Below are 22,471 nucleotides of genomic sequence, written 5' to 3'. Positions count from 1 at the left end.
AGGTCTTAGGTTGAATCCAATCAGTCATTCCCAAAACTCAGAATTACTGATTTTTTTCCTGGTTTAATTTCTTCTGTCTTATACCCTTATGATGTAGGGGCAAACTGCTGATGGGAAAGAAAGCCCAGAGAAAGGAGACTCTGCTATAGAATTTATTTTGGGTCATGGAAGATGTTTCTGAAGGCCTGATTATTTTGAATCTCTGGTATTTAAATCAGGCTGCTTCCTGCCTTTGCTCTATCCCTCAAATATGGCCAAGATTATGTGGGAGGGGGGAGGGAGAGGGAGAGAGAGAGAGAGAGAGAGAGAGATCACGTGAGCACCAGAGCTAACAAGAGAGATTTGGAAATCAAGAAATGGAGAGGAGAAAAACAGTCTCCCATCATGACCACCACTATAAACAATTTAGGATTTTTAATGCTGGGCATTTAAAGATAATTTGGCAAATGGAGTCAAGCTGTTTGTCAACTGATCAGTCAGACAGTGATAATGATTTTGCATAGTTACAGGAACTGCTGGGAATCAGGAGGTAAATAACAAAACAAAACAAAACAAAATCCTGCAGAAGCGCCTTGCCTCAGAGGCTTGGAGACCTTCGGCTAAATGCAAATATCTCTTCCTTGGCATTCCAATTGAACCGCTCTCTCAGTCTAGTTTATAACCATGATAAAAACTGTAATTCCTGTTAGCAGAATGATTAATGCCCACAGTGGGTTTAAGGCCAATATTCTAAACCAACTTAAGGTAATGTTTTTATTTCAAAACTGACCTCTTCTAGGAGTCTGTGCCTCTTTTATGGCCTGGTGTGCCTGGTATACTAGTGCTTTATGTCGTTAGCTTATGTTGCCGACAAGAACAGGTAGTCACCAAGGAGAGGATTTATGCCATGCTTCTTTTTGTACCGAAAGATATACCACACAATGTTGTACAAGGTGGGCACCCTAAAATATTCTGGGAATTTGATACAGTTCTTTGGGTCTTTATTATTATTATTTAAATAATGTATTAATGGAATCTATCTAAAGTAGGAAGGATGAGTGGGGGGAGCAAAGGAATAAGAGACAGATGGACACAACATTGTTTACAAAAGCCTAAAAGCTTTTTCCTCATACTGACCCATAATTTGCCAACAATCAATTCTAACCAAATTTCCCAGCTTTCTCATTAAGGTGAACATAATTTGTAGTGTTGGCACTTAATACAGATACCTGTATACCTTGAAAAATATCTATGAGGGGGGCCCAGGTGGCTCAGTCGGATAAGTGTCCCACTCTAGATTTCAGCTGAGATTATGATCTCAGGGTTCCTGACTGCGAGTCTTGCACTGGGTTCTGGGCTGACAGCGTAGAGCCAGCTTGGGATTCTGTCTCCCTCTCTCTTTATTCCTGCCCCCTCTCTCCTTCAAAAATAAATAAACATTAAAAAGTATCTATGCTATTAATGGACCTCAGCAAATTTATCCTTAGTTATAAAAATCTAATATATATTTTTCTACCCAGAAGCAATTTTAGAAAAGGTTTTAAAATTCTGTTTTAGTATCAAATATTTATTAGAAAATTTGGAAACCAAATATGGTTATTTGTTTTAAAGATAATTTCACCTAAGTGCTCAGGACATTGAATTTCATTTCCAAAGCATAAGTAAATGGCACATCTTAACTGTAGGCCATCTTTAAATCAGTTCCTGCTACACATTCCATCAGCACTTGAGCTCTGAGGCTTTCACCATTTTGTGAATAATTGCAGGCTAAGCTCGGTAATCTTTTTCTCACTTCAATTAAAAAAGAAGAAAAACCAAAGAGAGGACATGAGGAAAACAAACACAGGTGCTAAACTGCTGAATGAGTCTATTTTACACTTTAAATTTCTAATGTCACATCTGATATGTCTACACATAGTTGTATGCATAGAAAAGTGTCAAATACAAATGAGAAAATTAGATCCGAGAAGAAGTAAACAGTGCAGGTGATCATATAAGATTACATAAAGAAAAACTGCTGAAAGTAAACCAATTATAAAAGAGGCATAGCTATTATAGGCATAATGAGGTGAGAAGCAAACCTTTCCTTTTACCTGAAATCAGAATATTTTATTTTTCCATAGCAAAGCAATATGTGCTCCTTTTTTCTTCAACAAAATATAGCCTACTGAACGTTCTTTTCCTCCTGTAATAAGAAATAGCTTATACCACTATCGTTGATACAATCAAATGAATAACCAAAGTATATCATACTGGCATAAAGATCTCTTTGCTTATCCTTCCTTAGATATAAAAAAAAAAAATACAACTGCATATCACATACGCATTATAAGATCCTCCAGGGGGAAAAAAAAAACCAAACCTGTGCATAATTAGATTTTCACACAATGGTTTTAACTCCCCAGTCATATCAGCAGGTTTTGGGTACTAATGGAAAATGGAATTGATGCAATTATGCTGAACAGTGGCAGGAAGCATGCTTTTAAGAGAATCAGCTTAAAGAAAAAAATTCCCAGTTGCATGTGCCTTAAAGCTGTCAAGACGTTAAGCTAAAGATCTTCTCTCTGTGCCAGCTAACCCCCTGCCCGACGGAGGAAAGTAACTTTCTGAAGCCATGCCAAGCCCTTTGCTTGAAAATAACATCTTAATTGGTTTCTTCTAATAAAATTCAAAATGTTCCTTTTGGTGATGATAATACAGTCATTGTTTTATTCCAGCTTAATGTTCTGGTCTCTTGGAATGTTCTGATGTTCTGAGTATTACTGTTCAGGGAAGAGGGGAAAAAAAAAAAAAGAAACGTTCATGGGTCTGAATTTATGTTAGTAACAATCTACGTGGATGGACCAGCAAAAGTTGGAAGTTTTTGATGCCAGAAAGACTGCTTCTATTTAAATCCAGATTTGCATATAATACCAATAAGATTCTAATTGTTTCCCATTGTTTGCATCATTATTGCATAATAATGTGTATATGTAAATACAGAGCTAGGTTGAGAAGGTTTAGAGAATGTCTAAGGCTCTTACTGGCACTGACACAAGAGAAATTATCCAATAAGTCTTTTCAAATCAAGGGATAATTTAAGTCACGAGGTTTTGGTTTTGCTTGAATTATAACAACTATTGTGTATTTAAGAAGTTGGAAAGTTCCAAAAAGAGCTCCAAAATATGCACTGCATCATATTATCAAAACTTCTACATGACTGGTCATCACCTTAAGTTTCTCTATTGAAAGTTTTCCAATCCAGTCTATTGAATCGTTTGTATAGAGAGAGACATAATTTCATAATGAAATTCAAAACAACTATTATTTATTTTATAGAAGCCAATTTTATTATCACTTTGCTGCTATTCATTTATTCATTAAACAAGAATGAAGAGGTCCCTGCACTAAGAATTACAGTTCTGTTGGAATTGTGTTTTTACATGTAATGGTCTCCAACACTTGAGAGAAACTGTGGCCACAAACACCACTTCCACCTGACCCAAATAAGCAAGGTCAGGAATATTAGGGTACTTGACTCCCTCTACTCTCAGTTTCTAATTTTGTTAGTGCGATCTTAAAATCTTCAGATTAGTGTCCATTATCAAGTTTCAGTAACGAACGAAGTGCCAGCTTGGTGCACTTCACACAGTTTGTACAAAATTATGTCTATTTACAAAAGAGAAGAGGTCTTTTCTAATCTAATTTTGTGAAATGAAGACTTTAGAAAATGAAACACACAGTGAAAGGTTATGTTTCACATGCTATAATTGGAAATCGGCTAACTCCTTGGCAATTGATGCTAACTATAGTAACACTAGCAACCTGGGTTCTAAGACTTCACTGGCTGTAAAAGCAGCAAGCCTAGGGAACAGATTTATGTACTGATGGTGTCTTTACATATCACTTGTCCCACTCATTCCCTTTATGTTCCCGTTACCTGTAGTAAAGATGGATTACCTCCTTCTGGCAGGTTGTTATTCAGTAAGTCCTTTTGTTCTCACCATTCCTAACCATCAGTGACGGGAAGGAGGTGAGATTCAAATATAGAAGTCACTAGAATTTCTTGTTCTGCTCCTCAGCTCGCTTGCACCAAGCTGGTAACTGCACACCTGTGTCGCAGTAATATGGTAAGTACTAAAGTGTTGCTGAGCTAATCGCCCAATTATTATATAAATTTGTGGTATCTGAAACTTTAAAGTAAGAAAACATATAAGTACTACTTTAAAACGATACCAGGAACACAATAGCTTTTATCTTCAGACTTCTAAATTTTTGTTCTGTGCATTTACAGGACAATATACACTTAGGAAAGACCTAACTGGTAGTGAAACACGACAAATCTTTACTCACAGGGTATGTGTGTATGTGTGTGTGTGTGTGTGTGTGTGTGTGTGTATAGATAGGACATTTATTTTTTACTCAGATATACATCCCCTCTCCATAACTGATTCTATCTTTAGAAAATGAAACTCCATACCAAGGAAATAAGATGTTTTACTTGAAAGAATTTAGCAACTGTTTCTCGGTGTTATTACTCCTGCAGAGAATCAAGATTTTCTTTTTATGATATCAGCTGTCCTGCCCTCTTCTTAGAAGAGTAGCAATTATCTTTTGTAAAATTATATTGCTTTGACTCCTTTGGTCTATCAATTCCACTGAGACTAGAGACTTGATATTAGCCATTACATTATATATAAGATTAAAGATGAACAATCTTATATTCAAAGTCTGGGTCCTGCTCATTATTGATAAGAAAATCGTTTCAGTGAGGTAGTAATTTAGGGATTAATTAGGTAGAATATTTCATACTTTTTAATAAAGTATCTTAAGTGCTATCAAGTGTTAATACTGAGAAGAGCAAGAATATAAGGCATGTTCACTGACATCATGTTAAACAGTACATAAGATTATTTTAATGACTTTTTTCCTTCTAAGGCAATATATACATAAGCAGAATAGAACGTTCTAAGGATTGACAAAGAGGAAAATGGTATCCTGATGTACGGAGCACAACTCTTGACGATGGGCCTTGTAACTCGGGAAAGGCAACACAAACTCTTCATTAATTCACATGATTAGAGGCAAATAAAAATACAAATTTCTGATAATGTATTGGCTCAACCTTTCCAAAGAGAATTTAGAAACATTTCTAATATAGTGTTAAATATATTTAAAGCTTGATATAATAATCCGTAAATTATTGCTAAAACCACAGCTATAATTAATTTTTCTCTCCGTATACTATTTCCTCTAGTATTATCTCTGCCACCCTCAACCTGTGGGTCCTTAGCCAAAGCAGTTAGCCTCTCTGGGCCTTCATGGCTAACTACTTCCTAGGAATTCTATAATAAATGACATGACAAGTAGAATATCTCCAAAGAGTTAAAAGCACTCTGCAACAGTAACATACCACTGCTGAGTTCTCAAAGGCAGTTAAGTCCCACTGAATAAGGAGGGAAGGTTGAAATGATTGTTTTTGAAAAGCATGCACCTTGAAAATGTAGAATGAACTTGCCATCTTTTACAGCTCAGCACATTGTTGTAGAGCTAGCACTAACCTAAAATAGCACATGGCTCAGCACTTAGCTCTCTCCCTTTTATGTGCCCTGCTTGCCAATTCACATTCTGCATTAGAAAATATCGAACTTTTCTGTTCCTTGCTTTCAAATTTGTTTTCATTAACAACAGAGGTCCTCAGGAACATACAAATGAAAATGCAGAAGGCAAAGGAGTGCTGGAATTTGCCCAAAGCTTACAGTTGAGCTCTTTCTCAATACTTTTATTTTTGACAGTAATGGGCCTAAAACCAAAATGATTGTTTTTTTATACCTTGTTATATACAGGATATTTAGGAAATGGAAAAATTGAGCACATCTTGGTGTTATATTTAGTTGATGCTACAGTGGTATCCATAAAAAAAGAACCAATCATTTTCTTTTCTTTAAGAGAAAGTGTAGGCAATATTGAACTTATGGAGATACTACTCTGATTAATTTGCACGGTGAGGTGAAGGGAATGAATAATGAATAATAAATGTTTCTATAGTTATCCTTTGTCTGAGCTCAAACTTGTCCCCACAGCCACAAAGGAAGACCTTATGTACGGCAAGGTACGACAGTAGTAGCAGTATGTCCTGAACTACAGCTGTAACTCCCTCATCCTCACCTTGCTGAATCTGAAATTGAAGGGGCGATTAGGGACGATATGGAGAATGAATTTTATTTTCTTTATTTTCAGGAAGGATGGACGTTCTAAAAGAAAAGCAGAAGTCTACCGTGACACCTGTAACATGATAAAGTGAATGTACCGAATGCCAGAGAAAAATGTTCTTGTCTTTTCATTGTCATTTTGTGACTGTTAAAACTAATTCCAGCAGCATCTACCAAAATGGCTCTGGCGTCTGACTGCTTGTGTTTTAATTGTGTCCTTTTCCATTCCTGTGACCTCAGGCAACTTACTCTCCTGGCATCTCCATTTTATGAGGATAAAAATAGCACCTAATTCGAGTGTTGTTAAGAAAATAAAAAATAATGCCTGGCACAAAGGCAATAGAAATGTTAGTGATTATTATAATAAATACAAATAAATTACCGAAAGTATTTTGTAATAACAGAAGACAAAATAGCATATGTCCATGAAGAATGGAAAAATGCATATCTTTATTTCTAGGTATTGTTCTAAATCAAAATTGCAAAGAAAGGTATGTAATATATACTTTTAATTTGCATATGTGAATAACATATCAAAATACATAATCAATGTGTAATGAATATAAAATAAGCTATCTAAAGCAATCTATGGATTCAATATAATCCCTATCAAAATACCAATAGTATTTTTCACAGAACTAGAGCAACAAATCCTAAAATTTGTATGGAACCACAAAAGACCCCAAATACCCAGAGCAACCTTGAAAAAGAAGAAGAAAACTGGAATCACCACAATCCTAGATTTCAAGATATACTACAAAGCTACAGTAATCGAAACAGTATGGTACTGGCAAAAAATAGATACATAGATCAATAGGACAAGATAGTGCAGAAATAAACCCATACTTATATGGTCCATTAATCTGTGGAAAAAACCAAGAACATACAATGAGGAAAAGACAATCTCTTCAATATATGGTGTTAGGAAAACTAGACAGCCACATGCAAAAGAATGACACTGGACCACTATCTTATACCATACATAAGAATAAACTCAAAATGGATTAGAGACCTTAATGTGAGACCTGAAACCATAGAACTCCTAGAAGAAAACATGGGCAGTAATCAGTCTTAGCAATATTTTTCTGTATCTTTCTCCATAACCAAGGGAAACAAAAGCAAAAATAAACAAATAGGATCAAATCAAACACAAATGATTTTGCACAATGAAGGAAATCTCCAACAAAATGAAAAGGCAATCTACCAGATGGGAGAATACATTTGCAAATATCGTATTAGAGCTTAATATCCAAAATATATAAAGATCTCAACTCAACACCAAAAACATAATCCAATAAAAACTGAGCAGAGGGGACCTGGATAGACATTTCTCCAAAGACATAGAGATGGCCAACAGACACAGGAAAATATGCCTGACACTGCTAATCATCAGGGAAATATAAACCAAAGTCACAAAGAGCTATTACCTCATACTAGCCAGAATGGCTAGTATAAAAAAGAAAAAAATAGAAGTGTTGTATACTACTGGTAGAAATGTAAACTGGTGCAGCCATTAGGGAAAACGATATGGAGGTTCCTCAACAAATCAAAAATAACACCATATGACCCAGTAATTCAGTTTCTGGGGATTTACCCAAAGGAAACAAAAACACTAATTTGAAAAGATATAAGTACCCCTATGTTTACTGCAACATTATTCACAATAGCCAAAATATGGAAGGTATCTAAGTGTCCATCAACAAATGAATGGATAAAGATGTGGTGTAGGCACACACACACACACACACACACACACACACTGGAATATTACTTAGCCATAAAAAGGAATAAAATCTTTACTATTTGCAACAACATAAATAGACTTAGAGGGCATTATGCTAAATGAAATAAGTCAGACACAAAAAGACAAATTCCACATTACTTCACTTACACACAATCAAAGGAAAGGAAAATGAAATGAAACAACCAATAAAAAAGCAGAGACAGACTCATAAATAAAGAGAACTGGTGGTTGCCAGAGAGGAGGGTGGGGGGATGGGCAAAACAGGTAAAGGAGATTAAGAGGTGCAAACTTCCAGTTATAAAATAAACAAGTTACAGAGATGAAAAATACAGTATAGAGAATATCATAAATAACATTGTAATAATATTTTATGGGGACAAATGGTCATTACACTTATCATGGTAAGCACTTGAGTCATGTATAGAATTACTGAATCATTATGCTGTACACCTGAAATATTATCAATTATATTTCAATAAGAGACAGAGAGAGACAGAGCGTGAGTCGGGGAGAGGCCAAGAAAGGGAGACACAGAATCCAAAGCAGACTCCAGGCTGAGTTGTTAGTACAGACCTGACGTTGGGGCTCGAACTCACAAACCGTGAGATTATGACCTGAGCCGAAGTCAGAAGCTTAACCGACTGGGCCACCCAGGTGCCGCAAAAACCTCACTCTTTTAATTTCATGGTAACTGGAATATCTCAGCTTGGTTCTCAATTACAGGAACCTTGTATCTTTAGAAATGGCTTAATATTACAGCATCATCTTTTGGCAACAGATTTAAGCTTATTAGAATGTGACAAAACTCACCCAGAATAAGAATTACTTTTTTATGCCAGGAAAATAGCAGTTGCCAACTTTTTTCTAAGAATCTTTAAAAGAACACATCACTGTAATATATTTCTATCCTAATACTTCTCAAGGGACATTCTTTGCACTGCTTAAAACTTCCCCAGTTCAAGGCTGTGAAAGAGATTGATTTCATTTTGACTAAGAGTCCTCTATCAATATATATATTAGAGAAAAACAGACATGAAATTTCTTAGCAATTTCTTCTCATCTTCTGTTCTTATTGTGTTTATAACAGTTTTAACTTGCTCTTATGTCACAAATTTAGTGCTGCTCTACTCAAGAGTCTTTATGATTTAGGTAGTGTCCCACTCACAACTGTATTTATCAATCCCTTCCTAATTTCAAAGACACTCTCATGGGAGAAGAATGCAGAGTTTTATTCACACAGCATTCCCTGCAGAGTTTATTCAAACATAAATAGTTTATGTTATTAAAGATGTTTAATTGGTATTTAACTGAAACCATCAGAAGGGGAATTAAAACAAACTGCATTAACACAAGTTTTCCCAAGAACTAAATATTTCAGAAGAGTCAATACAACCGGAATGAATGTTCTCCAAGATTAATGGAGAAAACAAGAACAATTGGCTTTATTTTTATCTCTTGGGCAGAGGCAAACTGTTTCCAACAAACGTGCCTTGTAATGTTAATGCTACCAGAGTTCATAAAGACACAATTTATTATTTTGAGTTTATTGTCCAACAACAATTCATCAGCTTTTGGGTTTAGCTCACTAGTTCACAGGGGTCTTTTTATTTGTTCTTTAATTAATCTTCTTGTCAAATGAGGCAGATATTAAAAGATAAAAGATGTTTTGTAAAATTCCATCATCTTTCATTTATATACTATCGATGACCTGGAGACTTTGACAATTATATTAATGAAAATTTCAGCACTGGAAAAAGGCAAAAAGCATCACAAAGTAAGTAAGTAAGTAACTGAAAGACCTTATAATCCTATGCAAGCTTAGTCCCTACATTTAATATACTTGTTTCACAATATAAATCGAACTGACATTTTTACGTTTTTAAAACACTGTCGTGCACATGTAAATGTAAAAGTCAACCTTGACCTGGAAAACTGGTCAATATTAGCTAAGGAAAAATGTATCCAAATAGTAGAAATCTTTATAAAGTTTTAATCTTTTAACTGTAATTTTCCTTCTGAGTTTAAAGCCATTAGTCCTAGGCTTCAAAGGAGTGGGGAGCAGTTTAGTGGGGATCTTTATTGTTCAAGTGAACACCAGTGACGAATTAATAGCAGTCACAAATAATTACTTCTCTGTGATGCATTTATCAGTGAATGCACTATTGAGTTTTCATTGCTTTAAATACTTCCATTGGGCACCTTGATAACTCATAGGAGTATCAAGCCAAAAGAAAACTTGAAGTAGAGCCAGACTGCTGTCTATTCAATAAAATGATATTCAGGTTTTTTGAAGCCTATGGAATATTGACTGCATCCTACTTCTTTATTCTATTTTATTTTGTGGTGTGTGTGTGTGTGTGTGTGTGTGTGTGTGTGTCTCCCAGGCTTCTTGATTTAAGAGCAAAGTGATGAGTGATGTGGAGACATCTTACTTCTTTATTTCTGATTATGTTTCTGATCTAAAAACATGCAAATAAAAATAATAATCCAATATTCATCAGGATTACTTAAAAAATGTCTGATATCTTAGAGTTGTAGTGGAGAGACAAAACATGCACATGACTGAATCACTGCCTTTATGGTAACAGAGGTGAAACTACTGTGTAACTTTGGATAATTCCTGAATTGCGGTTGATACCCAATCTTAAAAACAAACCAGAAATTTTGCTATTTCAGTTAACTTAATAATATTAGACCATATAAGATTGATTAATTCATTAAATAAATCTCAATTGAAGTAGTGAATTTTGGGGTGTTTGGGGGTGCTCAGTAAGTGTCCAACTCGTGATTTCAGCTCAGGTCATGATCTCGTGCTTTATAAGTTTGAATCCTGAATCTGACTCTGAGCTGACAGTGCAGACCCTGCTTGGGATTCTCTCTCTCTTTCTTTCTCTCTGCCTCTCCCCTGTTCTCCCTCTGTCTCTCAAAATAAATAATAACTTAAAAAAAAAATAAAATTGTGAATTTAGGACATATTAATTTCCTCATATAGGAAATATTCCAAAGAGCAAATATTCCTGAATAAATTCCAACTTATTTATCAAAAGAAAANGAGCATATATATATATATATATATATATATATATAACCTATATTTTGTATTTATATGGGTATGTTTATATTTCCATTTTATATTATGGGTCTATTTATACAGATATATATCATATCATGGTACAGAAGTAGATCAGAAATTATCTCACATGACTCCCTGCCTTCCTGAGGTTTTATGGTACTCTTAATGTTCCAAAAGTGGCAAATAGTTAAATAAAATTTCAAGCCATTCACTATGCCATGGCAATCATAGAAGTAAACTAACTAGGTTGGGTTCTTATTAAAGTTCAGGCTTATCATGAAAAATTGGACTTTTAAAAAATAGAATCTCAATGCACCTAGAAGACTCAGTCAGTTAAGCATCCGACTTCAGCTCAGGTCATGATCTCGCGGTTCTTGAGCTCAAGCCCTGCATCAGGGTCTGTGCTGACAGCTCAGAGCCTGGAGCCTGCTTCCAATTCTGTGTCCCCCTCTCTCTCTGTTCCTCCCCCACATGAACTCTGTCTCTCTCTCAAAAATAAAGAATAAAAAAAATATATATAGAATCTTAATGCATCTGTGCATTAATTTAAAAGTCCAGACATATCTAGATGTGCTAGACATATGAGCTTACATATATGCAACAGTATTAAGATTGAAGGCAATATCCCTGACAGGCCTGATCAAGGCCCTATGGAAGGTTGTGTATATGAGGTCTCTTCCTTTTAATATAAAACACTATGCTTCCAATTAAAACACAAAAAAACTCAGGAGTGCCTGGGTGGCTCAGTCGGTTAAGCATCTGACTCTTGATTTCAGCTCACGTCATGATCTCGTGGTTGGTGAGTTCAAGCCGCTCATCAGCTCCTCACTGATAGTGGGAAGGTTTCTTGGGATTTTCTTTCTCGGCCCCTCCCCTGCTTGTGCTCTCTCTCTCAAAAATAAATAAACTTTAAACACACACACACACACACACACACACACAGAGAAAACTCTCTGGAAGAAAATATCTAAAATCTATAGAGATGAAAGTCTATTAGGGAAGAAAATACAGTAATTAGAAGAGATTAGAGAATTAACTGGAAAGGGTAAATACAAAAGTTGAATTCCCAGACAACATTAAATCTCTACATAATGTATAATGTAGGAAAAGTATGTAAGTAGATGGAAAATATTAGACCATCAGCAATGTACCAGGATATGAGTCTAAAGCTATCCATGCACAAAGTAACCAAAACTTTTTTCCCATGACGGTTTTACCTTAATGCTATAATGAAAAAATTTTGCGAAATTTTGCATTCTACTTAGTAACTGTCATTATTTTAAATTAACTAAAATTCACTGAAGCATGTTGAGAGTGTATCAAAGCTCTACTGGTTAAGTATCAAAATTTATGTTAAATCAACATTTATTGAGCAATAACAAATGGCAGTCTCTATGCTAATTCGGGAGACGTGATTACAGTACAAAAGAAGACCATATTAATACCCTAAAGGAATTTATAAATGCTAACTCAATTAGAGTAAGTCTTTATGCATTTTAATAAGAAGCACACTATAACCACACAACACATTTTATAAACTTAATTCATTTCATTTTCAAAACAGTTCTATTAAGTGTATGTCATTCCCATTTTATAGATAATAAATTCTGGATTCGGGAGATTAAGTAACTACCCAAATGTAGCATCCCTAGAAAGTAGCAGGCAACTATGATTTAAAACCAGCTCTGTATGACTTCAAAATCTGTGAATTTTAAAAAATTGTTTGTTTCATTTTGTTCTGTCCCTTGCCCGGGTCCTTCATACAAAATGTTCTTGAAAACATTAAAAGGAATTACTGTAGAGGACTTCCTTAAAGAAGATGACATTATAAAACAAAGCTGAGCTTAAACATCATATAAATTCAGTGTAATAAGGGGTCTTAGAGTTAAGTTAGTCCCCAGATTTTTTAACTGGTTGGGATCCTGACAAAGTTTCAGGATTTCAAACCAAAGTTTGAAAACACTCTTATTTTTTTCCACATAAATGCTGTTCTCACTATACTGCACTACCAATCAAATGTTCATACTTTCACATACATCTAAAATACATGTTTAGACATATTTCCTAAAATTTTAATAAAAACTTCCCAGAGGTCACTAGACACACAGTTTCCCTACTTAATGTTAAGTAGTTTCCCTACTTAATTATAACTAAAATTTTGTTGTTATTTTTCCTTATACAAAAAAGATAGAAGTGTTATGTTACAAAATACATTTCAGAATAATAATTACGACCAGAAATAATCGGTGATATTTTGTAATGGAAAAGAAGCCAGGTCATCGGGAAGCATAAACCCTCCTGAATATATCAGTATTAATAAAAGAAATTCAAAAACATGAAGTAAAAACTAATAGACCTGAAAACAGAAATAGACAAATGCATAAGTATAGATGGCGAGTTCAATTTCTTCTGTCAGTAATTGAAAGAATGAGACAGAAAATCAGTAACGATACAGAAACATAACAAACCATCAACTGACTGAATATACCTGGCATTAATAAAATATTCATGCAATAAAAGCAGAATACACATTCTTTTCTATGTAGGCTATATTCAGTGTCATGAAATGTGTTTTAATAGATTTTAGAGAATCAGAAGCATATTTTGTATGTTCTTGGACAAGAAACTAAATCAAAGATGTACAACAGAAAGATACATAAGAAATACAAAAACATCTTCAAATTACACAACATATTTCAAAATAACTTGTGAGTAAAGGAAAAATAAGAGGAGCAACTGGAAGACATTTTGAACTGACTGAAAATCAAAACAAAGTTTATCAAAATATGTGGAGCACTGCTAAACCGTGTACCAAGGAAAATTTATAGCACAACTAGTTAGATCTCAACTGGTTTGGTCTCAAATCAGTGACCTAAGTTTCCATGTTAAGAATTTCCAAAAAGAAGAGTAAAAATTAAACACAAGACACAAAGAAATAAGATAATTTCATTTTAGAGCATAAACCAAGGAAATATTAAACAGAAAAATAAGAAAAAAACACAACAAACCAAAAGCTGATTATCTAAAGAGATCAATAAAAAGGAAAAAATTATCTCTACATGGATCAGTCAGAACATAAAGGAAGTAGACGTAAATTATCAATATCAGAAATGAAGTAAAGAACATTACTACAGATCCTACAGACACAGTGAGGATAATAAGGTAATATTACAGATGACTTTATGTCAACAAATTTAACATTTCAGATTCACAATCTAATTACTAGGTGAAAAATAACCTTATTTTTAATCTGCCTCCTTTTAAAATAGAAACAATGCTTAATATATTTAACTCAGTAATCACGTTTTATATCTATTCAAATGTAGACAATATTTCCATTTTTCTCAAGCTTAGAACCTTTTTGTAAAATGACATGTAACTGATACTTTTTGTCAAACTGTACTATTAATTCCTGGCTTTATAAAATACTACTGCTAAAGTCTCTACTGGATAAAGGCAGAACTATTTCAACAATACATTCCCTTGTATATTAACAAGCAAAACAAATTTGTCTATTGTAGATACGTAGCCTTGATGTTCATATGACTCTTATAGATTCCAAAGATTTTCTGAGCAAAAAAAATACAATGACAATAATGCTATGAAATGTGAATCTGTTAAACTACCAGACTTTTTTTCAACAAAAATTCAAATTAATCAAAAAGTACTTGCATGAACTTTCTATTTTTCTGAAAAGCTACTTGGCATAAAGTTAGAATGATAACAATTATAAAACGTAATCTCTAATAGGAATCACAGTTCTTTTAACATGAAAGATTTCATTCCAACAAATGTAACTAATTAATAACATCTGAAATACATTCTCCCATAGGACTGATGACCATCTGGTTGACCTTACACTAGATCAATAGGGAAGGCAAATGTGTAAATCACTGTTTCCCAAACGTTATCACTCCTTCATTCTACCACAAGAAGAAGGATAAAGCTTGGATGGAAGACGAGATCTCGTTTCACACATTTTTAAACTGACTTTGTTAACTGGACTATAAGGCAAGACTGAGAGGATTCTTCAAAAGTTCCATCCAGAAAGAAACTGGCAGAGGACCAAGTAGTGGTGAAGGGAAATAATACAAGACAAAAGAGTCAGGAGGCAAGGAAACTATGAGAATGTAAAGATGCAAAAGATGTAATTTGATATTATTTGAATTTCCTCTGAATCATTTTCCAACTCAAAATATTTGGCTGAAAAATAGTGACAGAAATTTTGAAATAAATGAAAGTATATACCATATGGATTTTAATAATATATGTTCATATATGTGTCAACCCTTACAAAGTTCTATATTTTGATGTAAAGAGTAAACCATTTTGGAAGAAATTTAGTAATTTACTCATTGTGTTATACAGAAAAGTTGTAATAAAAATCAATGAGAAACTTTAAATAATAAGAAATTTGGAAAAGGTACGCTGAAACAGGTACATGGTCTAATCTATTAAGAAGAGGAGGACTGTAAATTGATTAAAATGTATACCTTTTAACATTTTTTTTTGTCCAAGGTACTTTTCCTATGATATGTCTAAAATATAGTTCACTTCAGGAGTTTTTTGTATTAATTTAGAAATTATGGAATTTCATTATTTGTTCTCTCTGTTGATATATACCTTTAAAACAAATATAGTGATATTCTATCTCTCTGATTATTTCTTAGTAAGACTCTTCAGAAAAATAAAATATCAGGAATTGATAGAAATCTCTGATCAATAGCTTATCTCATCATGCTGTATTCTACATATGCTATAAATTAAGGTAAGTCTTATTCTGCAAGAATCTGTTTTGACTTTGAGAGCATTTAAAATATTAGATATGGTGTATTTTAAAAAGCCCATCATAACTTCTAGCCATTCTATATATAGCAGTTACTGTCCTACTTAGTATTGAAGTTTGGTTTTAAAAGATTATACTACTTAATTTCCTCTGTAAAAGATAAACTGTAAAGTCTTTTCAAAGATGAACCTGATGGATTATCTCTGGTGATACACATGCTTCTAAAATTTACACATTTTGGGTTAAGTTTGGGTTAAAAAAAGTTTGGTTAGTTTTGATGTAATAAAGAGAACAGGTTTAGACAACTAGATAACATAGATAACTATGAGACCACTCCACCTTTCTATATATTGAGAGATATATAGAAAAGAGAAATTGCATTACTCCCTAATGCCTTTATTTTTCATTTCATTAGATATTTCATAGTTGTCAACTTGGAGGAAAAGGTATAAGTAGACTACGAGGTGTTACAGTAATAAAAAGAAAAAAAAGACACTTCAAAGGGTCTGTTTCTCCTTTCTTCATAACTTAACTGGACAGCCATGCATGTTTAGGGGAATGGCTGGCTTAGAAGCTAAGGAAGCAATTAGAAGCTCACACACTCTAAGTTCTAAATCAAGCTCTTTCAGTGCTTATCATAACCTTGGAGAAAGCCCTTAGTGACTTAAGAAGGAAAGAGAAAGAAAAGATATCCATTTGACTGATAAGTGTCAGTCATACTGCTGTTTGAAATTCAAGATAATAGAGCGTTTCCAAGACACTGCTATAGAAAGGTCTGAGAGTATACTGTTTCTCAAGTAAAATAAAATGTGCTCAATGACCAAGGTTTAGGAAGAACCTAAGTTGAAAGAAGTAATAAAAATATAAACAACACTTATTGGCGAGATGATCTTCCAGATCTCTTTCTTATCCCATCTGTCCAATTAGTATGGGTTATATGACTGACCAAAATCATCCATCTGAAAGTTGTTTGAACTATATACATTAAAGCTCATGCATACATTTGGGAAGCCATTTCCTCAGAGGATCTTACACCTTTTATGTTTGTGCAAATTTGAAATAATGCCCATTTTCCTAAGCCTCTGAAGGTAACATTTGTACACAACAGCAATCAAAAACATATTTCCAACTATTCTTTTAGATCCTTTTCAATTAATTATGAGATTTTGCCAACCTCAGGAATGACTTTTGGAAATGGAAAAACCATCAGTAGAACAACATATGGAGAAACCAGTTTGGAGGCCAAGACCAAAACTTATGAAGAAAAATTTTAAGTAATTAAACCTGCATAGACTCCTCTGCTGATGAGGACTGGCACACAGAGGGTGTTTCTCAAACACCAGGTGACTATTAAGAAACTTCAAAAAAGGAAGAATATACTTCAAGCATTTTCACAAACACAGGCAGTAGAGAGCTTTGCCTATGAACACATAATTTAAAATAGCCATGTCCTCCAAAAAGCAGTCCAGTAAATATTTTTTAAATTAATCAATATTCAATCATATTTTACTGTGTTATATTATTTATGTTTGGACCTGGATGTGCAATTTTTAAAAATACTTCAAATAACACTTTCCCAGAGTATTTATCTTACCATCAAATGTTAAATAAACTCTTGCTTGGGGCTGAGACGATCCTTTTACACTGATAGAACAAACAAATACTCCAACCAACACGAAAATTGCCTGGAATGCCATTTCTTCAGATTTGCAAATTAATATCCAAGAGAAAATACCTTTAAAAGAGAGGTAACAAGTTTGTTATACTTCAGTTCACATTTTAGGGGCATACATGCACATGTGCACATGCGTGCGCGCGCGCACACACACACACACAATTAGTGATCTAGACAGAGCACTTTATTCACAAAAGACATATATGAACTTTACAGTCTTGCAAACAGTAGGAGGTGCTCTGACTTTGCTTCTTCGATGTGAAAATTTGGATTTAATTTGCTTATGTCTGGAAGTCTTTGCAAAAATAAACTATTTCTTCTTCCAGCAAATAATGCTAATATTAAAGCAGAACAAAGCAGCCAGGAAAAAGGTACTGATTCCCAAAGGAAAACTCAATATTTAAACTTGATCTTCTAATAATCACAGAACAGTTAAAAGACTTGAGAATGGTACCAATGGGTACTTGTAGATGAAAACTTCTCTTTCTACCATAAATATTGTAGTAGCAAGAAAAAAAAAAAACACAGGAAAAATCATGTATACCCACTCACTTCCACCCTCATTAACTCTTTAGGAGTAATCATCTCTAAAATGACATTTCTACACATAAATCTGTGTGCTCAATCCCTGACCACTGAAATCACTCAAATTAGTTATCTGCCAATTTATACAGATGACCATGCAGCTGTTAAATGATGCAGATGAGGTAACCATGGACTAGTGCCAAATTCAAACCAATGACTTAGTGGTGAACAATCCAGTGAACCATGGATCCCTCAATGCATATTTAAAATAAATCAACCAGAAAGCAAGCTGTCAAAATTCCAAAAGATAAATCAGAGACAGAAGCATTACCTTTTGAAATGGTAGCTATAAAATTGATACATGCTATTAACTAATGTCTGAATACTAAGGAAGATCAGGTAACCAGAGATCTACAGTAGTTCTAGTGGCCACAATATGCAAAATAAACTCAGAAAGAAATCCTATCATTTGAGTCTAATATAATTATACAATAAAATGACAGAGTTTGACCCAGAAATTTATTTTTACAGGTTACAACAATGNTATACAGTATCATGTTACTATTAATATGAAAATATTAACACTATTTTATTTAAGAAAGAAATGCCACTAAAAATGGAAAAGACTACTTCACTAACACAGAAGAAAAAGCACAATTAAACTGAACATGCCATTTTGAACAATATAAACATTTTAAACAGTTGGTTTCCTAGGTGGTACGTAGGTCATAAGGCTTAGAAACAGAATCGTTTGCCTCTTTCGCCACACAGATGGAGGAAACCCTAGAGATGTTTATATTGGTAATTTCCAAATGAAACAGTTTCTTCCTGCTTCCACAACCTCTTCACCTGGTCATCCCTAAATTAGAAGAAAACTGATTTTACAGGATAACTTTCCCTTAATAATTTGCTCCCTGGTTTTGTTGACTTTATAATTAAACCAAAAAAAAAAAAGCTATAAATATGCCTAACCTTCCTCTCTTCATTAAGCAAGTAGAGTTACACATTTTTACATACTGCTATTATCATTGTCTTATCTGATAATTCTTCCCAAAATCGACATGTGCTAAAAATTGCAAAGAATAATAGTGGAGATGAAATGACAGGTCAAATGAAGTAAGTATACGGAGCAATGTGATTTAAAGTCAACCTAGAGATGAGAAGTGACTGAAAGCCAAGTGTCTTACACGTGCCCCCCCCACCCCCGCACATAACTTCCCTTTAACTCAGACACTTAGANAAGTATACGGAGCAATGTGATTTAAAGTCAACCTAGAGATGAGAAGTGACTGAAAGCCAAGTGTCTTACACGTGCCCCCCCCTCACCCCCGCACATAACTTCCCTTTAACTCAGACACTTAGGCATGCTGTTTGTTGTTTTCACTTCTGATGGAACACTAACAACTTGTAAGAAAAGGAATCTCTTGTGTCCTCTCGAGCAGGTCTGCATGAGAAGGCACGGAAATACTCAACTTTAAACTCTCCGCAGGTGTCACAACCTAAAGAAAACTCAAGCAGGGCTCTCAGCGAGGGAATCGCTTCCCTGACAAACTGCATGTGCTCTTCCGAAAACGTGCAGACTTCAGCACACCGATGCGTAAAAAGTCGACACAGAGCCAAAAGTTCTATTTTCCTATTCTGCTAAATGTGTAACGCTGAACATAATGAATCCGGCTTACCGAGATGGGAAGAGATCAGCACGTAAAAGTCATCAGCTGGCTACCGGTGTGGCTCCGCGGGTGCCTCTCTACGTCTTTTTCCCGGAAGACCTTAATTTCCAGAGCGTCCCAGCGGTGAAATTCTTTCTTCCCGGTCGTCTTGAGTTTCTTTGTAAAGAAATCCTCAGCGCTGCCGCGCCGCGGCTCCGGGAGCTCTACTCCGCGGCGCTCAATCAAGCACCTCGGAGTGAATGGAAAGTGGCCGGGCAGCCGGGGCGAGCGCTCGGGTGTCCGATTNGGGGGGGGGGGGGGTGGGGGTTTGCCAGAAAAGGATCACTGCATCCTTTTAAGGCAAAGAGATGCGTTTTTAAAAGGGCACGTGCGTTATCCTTTTCCTGCTGCAGCTTTTCTAAAACTGGCAGGGAGAAACCAACTATCTCGTCGCGGTTTATCCTTTTGATGAGTGTTGTTTCCCATTGTGTTTCCTAAATATCCCGAAGGCAGTATTTCTGTTGACCTCTCCTTCGTGACTCCTATTCAGTACTCTTCCCTCCAGGATAGTCTCAAAACGTAATCACAAGAAATTACTTCACAATTTTGTGGAAGAAGGCTGTTTGGAACCATGCCAACAGAGAGAAGTTTACAAATCTAGACCTTAAGGGTATATTTCCAGCACTGCTTTAAGATAAACTTGTTACACTCTGGTACTGGCTTTAATGTTTAAGTGAAAATTATTTCTCTCCCGACCACAATGGACTACATATTTGAACAGCGGGAGAAATGAGCTTTGACCCCCATAGAAGGAGCAGGTACTTGTTTAACAATCACTCTGGGCTACAACAGCCCACAGATCTCACTGTACGTAGAGAATATGGAATGTGATTTCTCCAACTTGATCTTTACAATGTTTTTAATGAAATAAAGCAGATCACTAAATTCTTATCAACTGTGTCATAGAAAATACTTCTGAGGGTGAAAAATCATTGCTGGTGTGGGACAGTCAAATTAAATCTCAGGTAAGAGGAAGTGGACAGGTATTTAAGATGTTTCTTTCGTGTGTCTAAACACCACCTGCTATGTCCTGTCAACATATACATGTCTAACTCTTTCTATAGATGAGCTATGAAGGGATGACATCAAATGTAATTTTAAGAGTTCAAAAGAGTGCAAGTTTAAAAATTCAAAATTATATTCCAGGGCCAATATTATCTTCAAATGTCTATATTTATGAAAGAAACTACTAATTCAATGAATGGGGTACTTTTAAATGTTTTATTTATTTCTAGGTGAGAGAGAGAGAGACAGCGTGAGCAGGGGAGGGTCAGAGAGAGAGGGAGTCACAGACTGAAACAGGCTCCAGGCTCTGAGCTGGCAGTCAGCACAGGGCCCGACGCGGGGCTCGAACCCACGAACCGCGAGATCATGACCTAAGCGAAAGTCGGACGCTTAACCGACTAAGCCACCCAGGCGCCCCTGAATGGGGTACTTTTAAAAGTTTAATATACAATTGAACTATTTTTGTGATGATTAGTGCAATATAAATATGAGCAGCCCCTTAACGTAAGTGTTAATAATGAATTTAATCCACCAAGCACCTGGCAGTTTTAAAAGGCAGATGAAACATAAATAAGCATCAAGCACGTTTATCTGAAGTACTTCTGAAACTGATTAAGACACCGTATACCGAGCACTATTATCTTGCCACTGATGTCTGAGTCAGCATTTATAAATTAAGGAAGGAGAAGAATAAATCATTAGAGAAAAATGCCGTGAACCTTCACACAAATTATATATTTGTTAATTTGGAAATGTGGAGCCATTAGACGCTGATTAATTTGTGAATCCACCGTAAGGTAGAATGTGTTTACACATTTTATCTTTAAGTGCCAGGGAACCAAGATCAAGAAATGCAAAGTGGAAAGCATGTCAAATGGTGTTTTTACAAGGAAGTTTACTACCTATTTCAATTTGCAAAAATCCAAAGAATTAACTCCAGGTTTCACATATTCACAGGGCTTTGGAAATGATGACAAATAGCTTAGATTTAGTCGCAGTCTATGCAGTTTGTGCTGTGATTCCCTCTATCTTGCCTAAATAAACTTCTGTTCCATGTACTTAATTGAATGCTTTTTATTTAATACTGAGACATTTAATAGTATTTGCTAGGTAGTGAGATATTTACCATTGGCCTCACCTCGAAGTAAGTCATGAAATTGATAGGCATTAGCCAACGCACATTCAATGAGTGCTCGTGCCTGCCTGAAACTTGGGCCATACAGTGAAATCTTAAGAGTGGCCATAGGTGCCCCTAATAAGATTTATCTCTGCCCCCATTTCTCCAAACTACTCAGAAACCTAAAATACCTTAATAAAACAGGACCTTTATAAGAAATATTGGTGGCCAGTGCCACTTTCCTAGGATGAGTCTTTGACTCTTTCCCTAGAGATGGGAAACATTATGAGCTAACTCAGTGAGTTATTTCGATTTTGGGGAAAGGAGGACAATTCAATTTAGAGGCCACAAAGTTTGCCCTCATCAAAGTGTCTTGGGAAAAACACCCAAGTTAAAATATTTAGAATCAGTCTCATTAAGATGTTAAAGAAATGGTGTGGCATATTATACATTGAAGTTTCTCTGCTGTCGTGGCCTTATTTTTAATATTTTATATTTTTATGATCCTGAAAGAAGCCATTTAACTTAAACTCTTAGACTGATTTTGAGTGATGAATACCCGTGTTTTGTTTATGAATTGTGCATCTATGAATTCTCTTGTTTCACATTTAAAGAACGTAGACTGTTTTCAGATTTTTCTCCGTCATGTAGATGAGCTATACGAGTC

The 22,471-nt window shown here is 35.0% G+C and overlaps 1 protein-coding gene across 1 annotated transcript in view; it reads right to left on the bottom strand.

The window, feature by feature from the left end:
* Positions 1-19,878, bottom strand: part of SEMA3C (semaphorin 3C) — a 173,701-nt gene extending 153,823 nt beyond the window's left edge. Inside the window, exons 1-2 of the mRNA XM_077748524.1 lie at positions 19,653-19,878; positions 17,368-17,508 (exon numbers count right to left, since the gene is read on the bottom strand). Of these exons, the coding sequence (XP_077604650.1) occupies positions 17,368-17,470 (103 nt within the window). The 5' untranslated portion in view covers positions 17,471-17,508; positions 19,653-19,878. The remainder of the gene's footprint in view (positions 1-17,367; positions 17,509-19,652) is intronic.
* Positions 19,879-22,471: the final 2,593 nt, after the last annotated feature.

Source organism: Crocuta crocuta, unplaced genomic scaffold (assembly GCF_008692635.1).
Source record: "Crocuta crocuta isolate KB4526 unplaced genomic scaffold, BGI_CrCroc_1.0 scaffold417, whole genome shotgun sequence".
NCBI classification, from domain to species: domain Eukaryota; kingdom Metazoa; phylum Chordata; class Mammalia; order Carnivora; family Hyaenidae; genus Crocuta; species Crocuta crocuta.
This window is presented reverse-complemented; position numbering and strand designations above follow the sequence as displayed.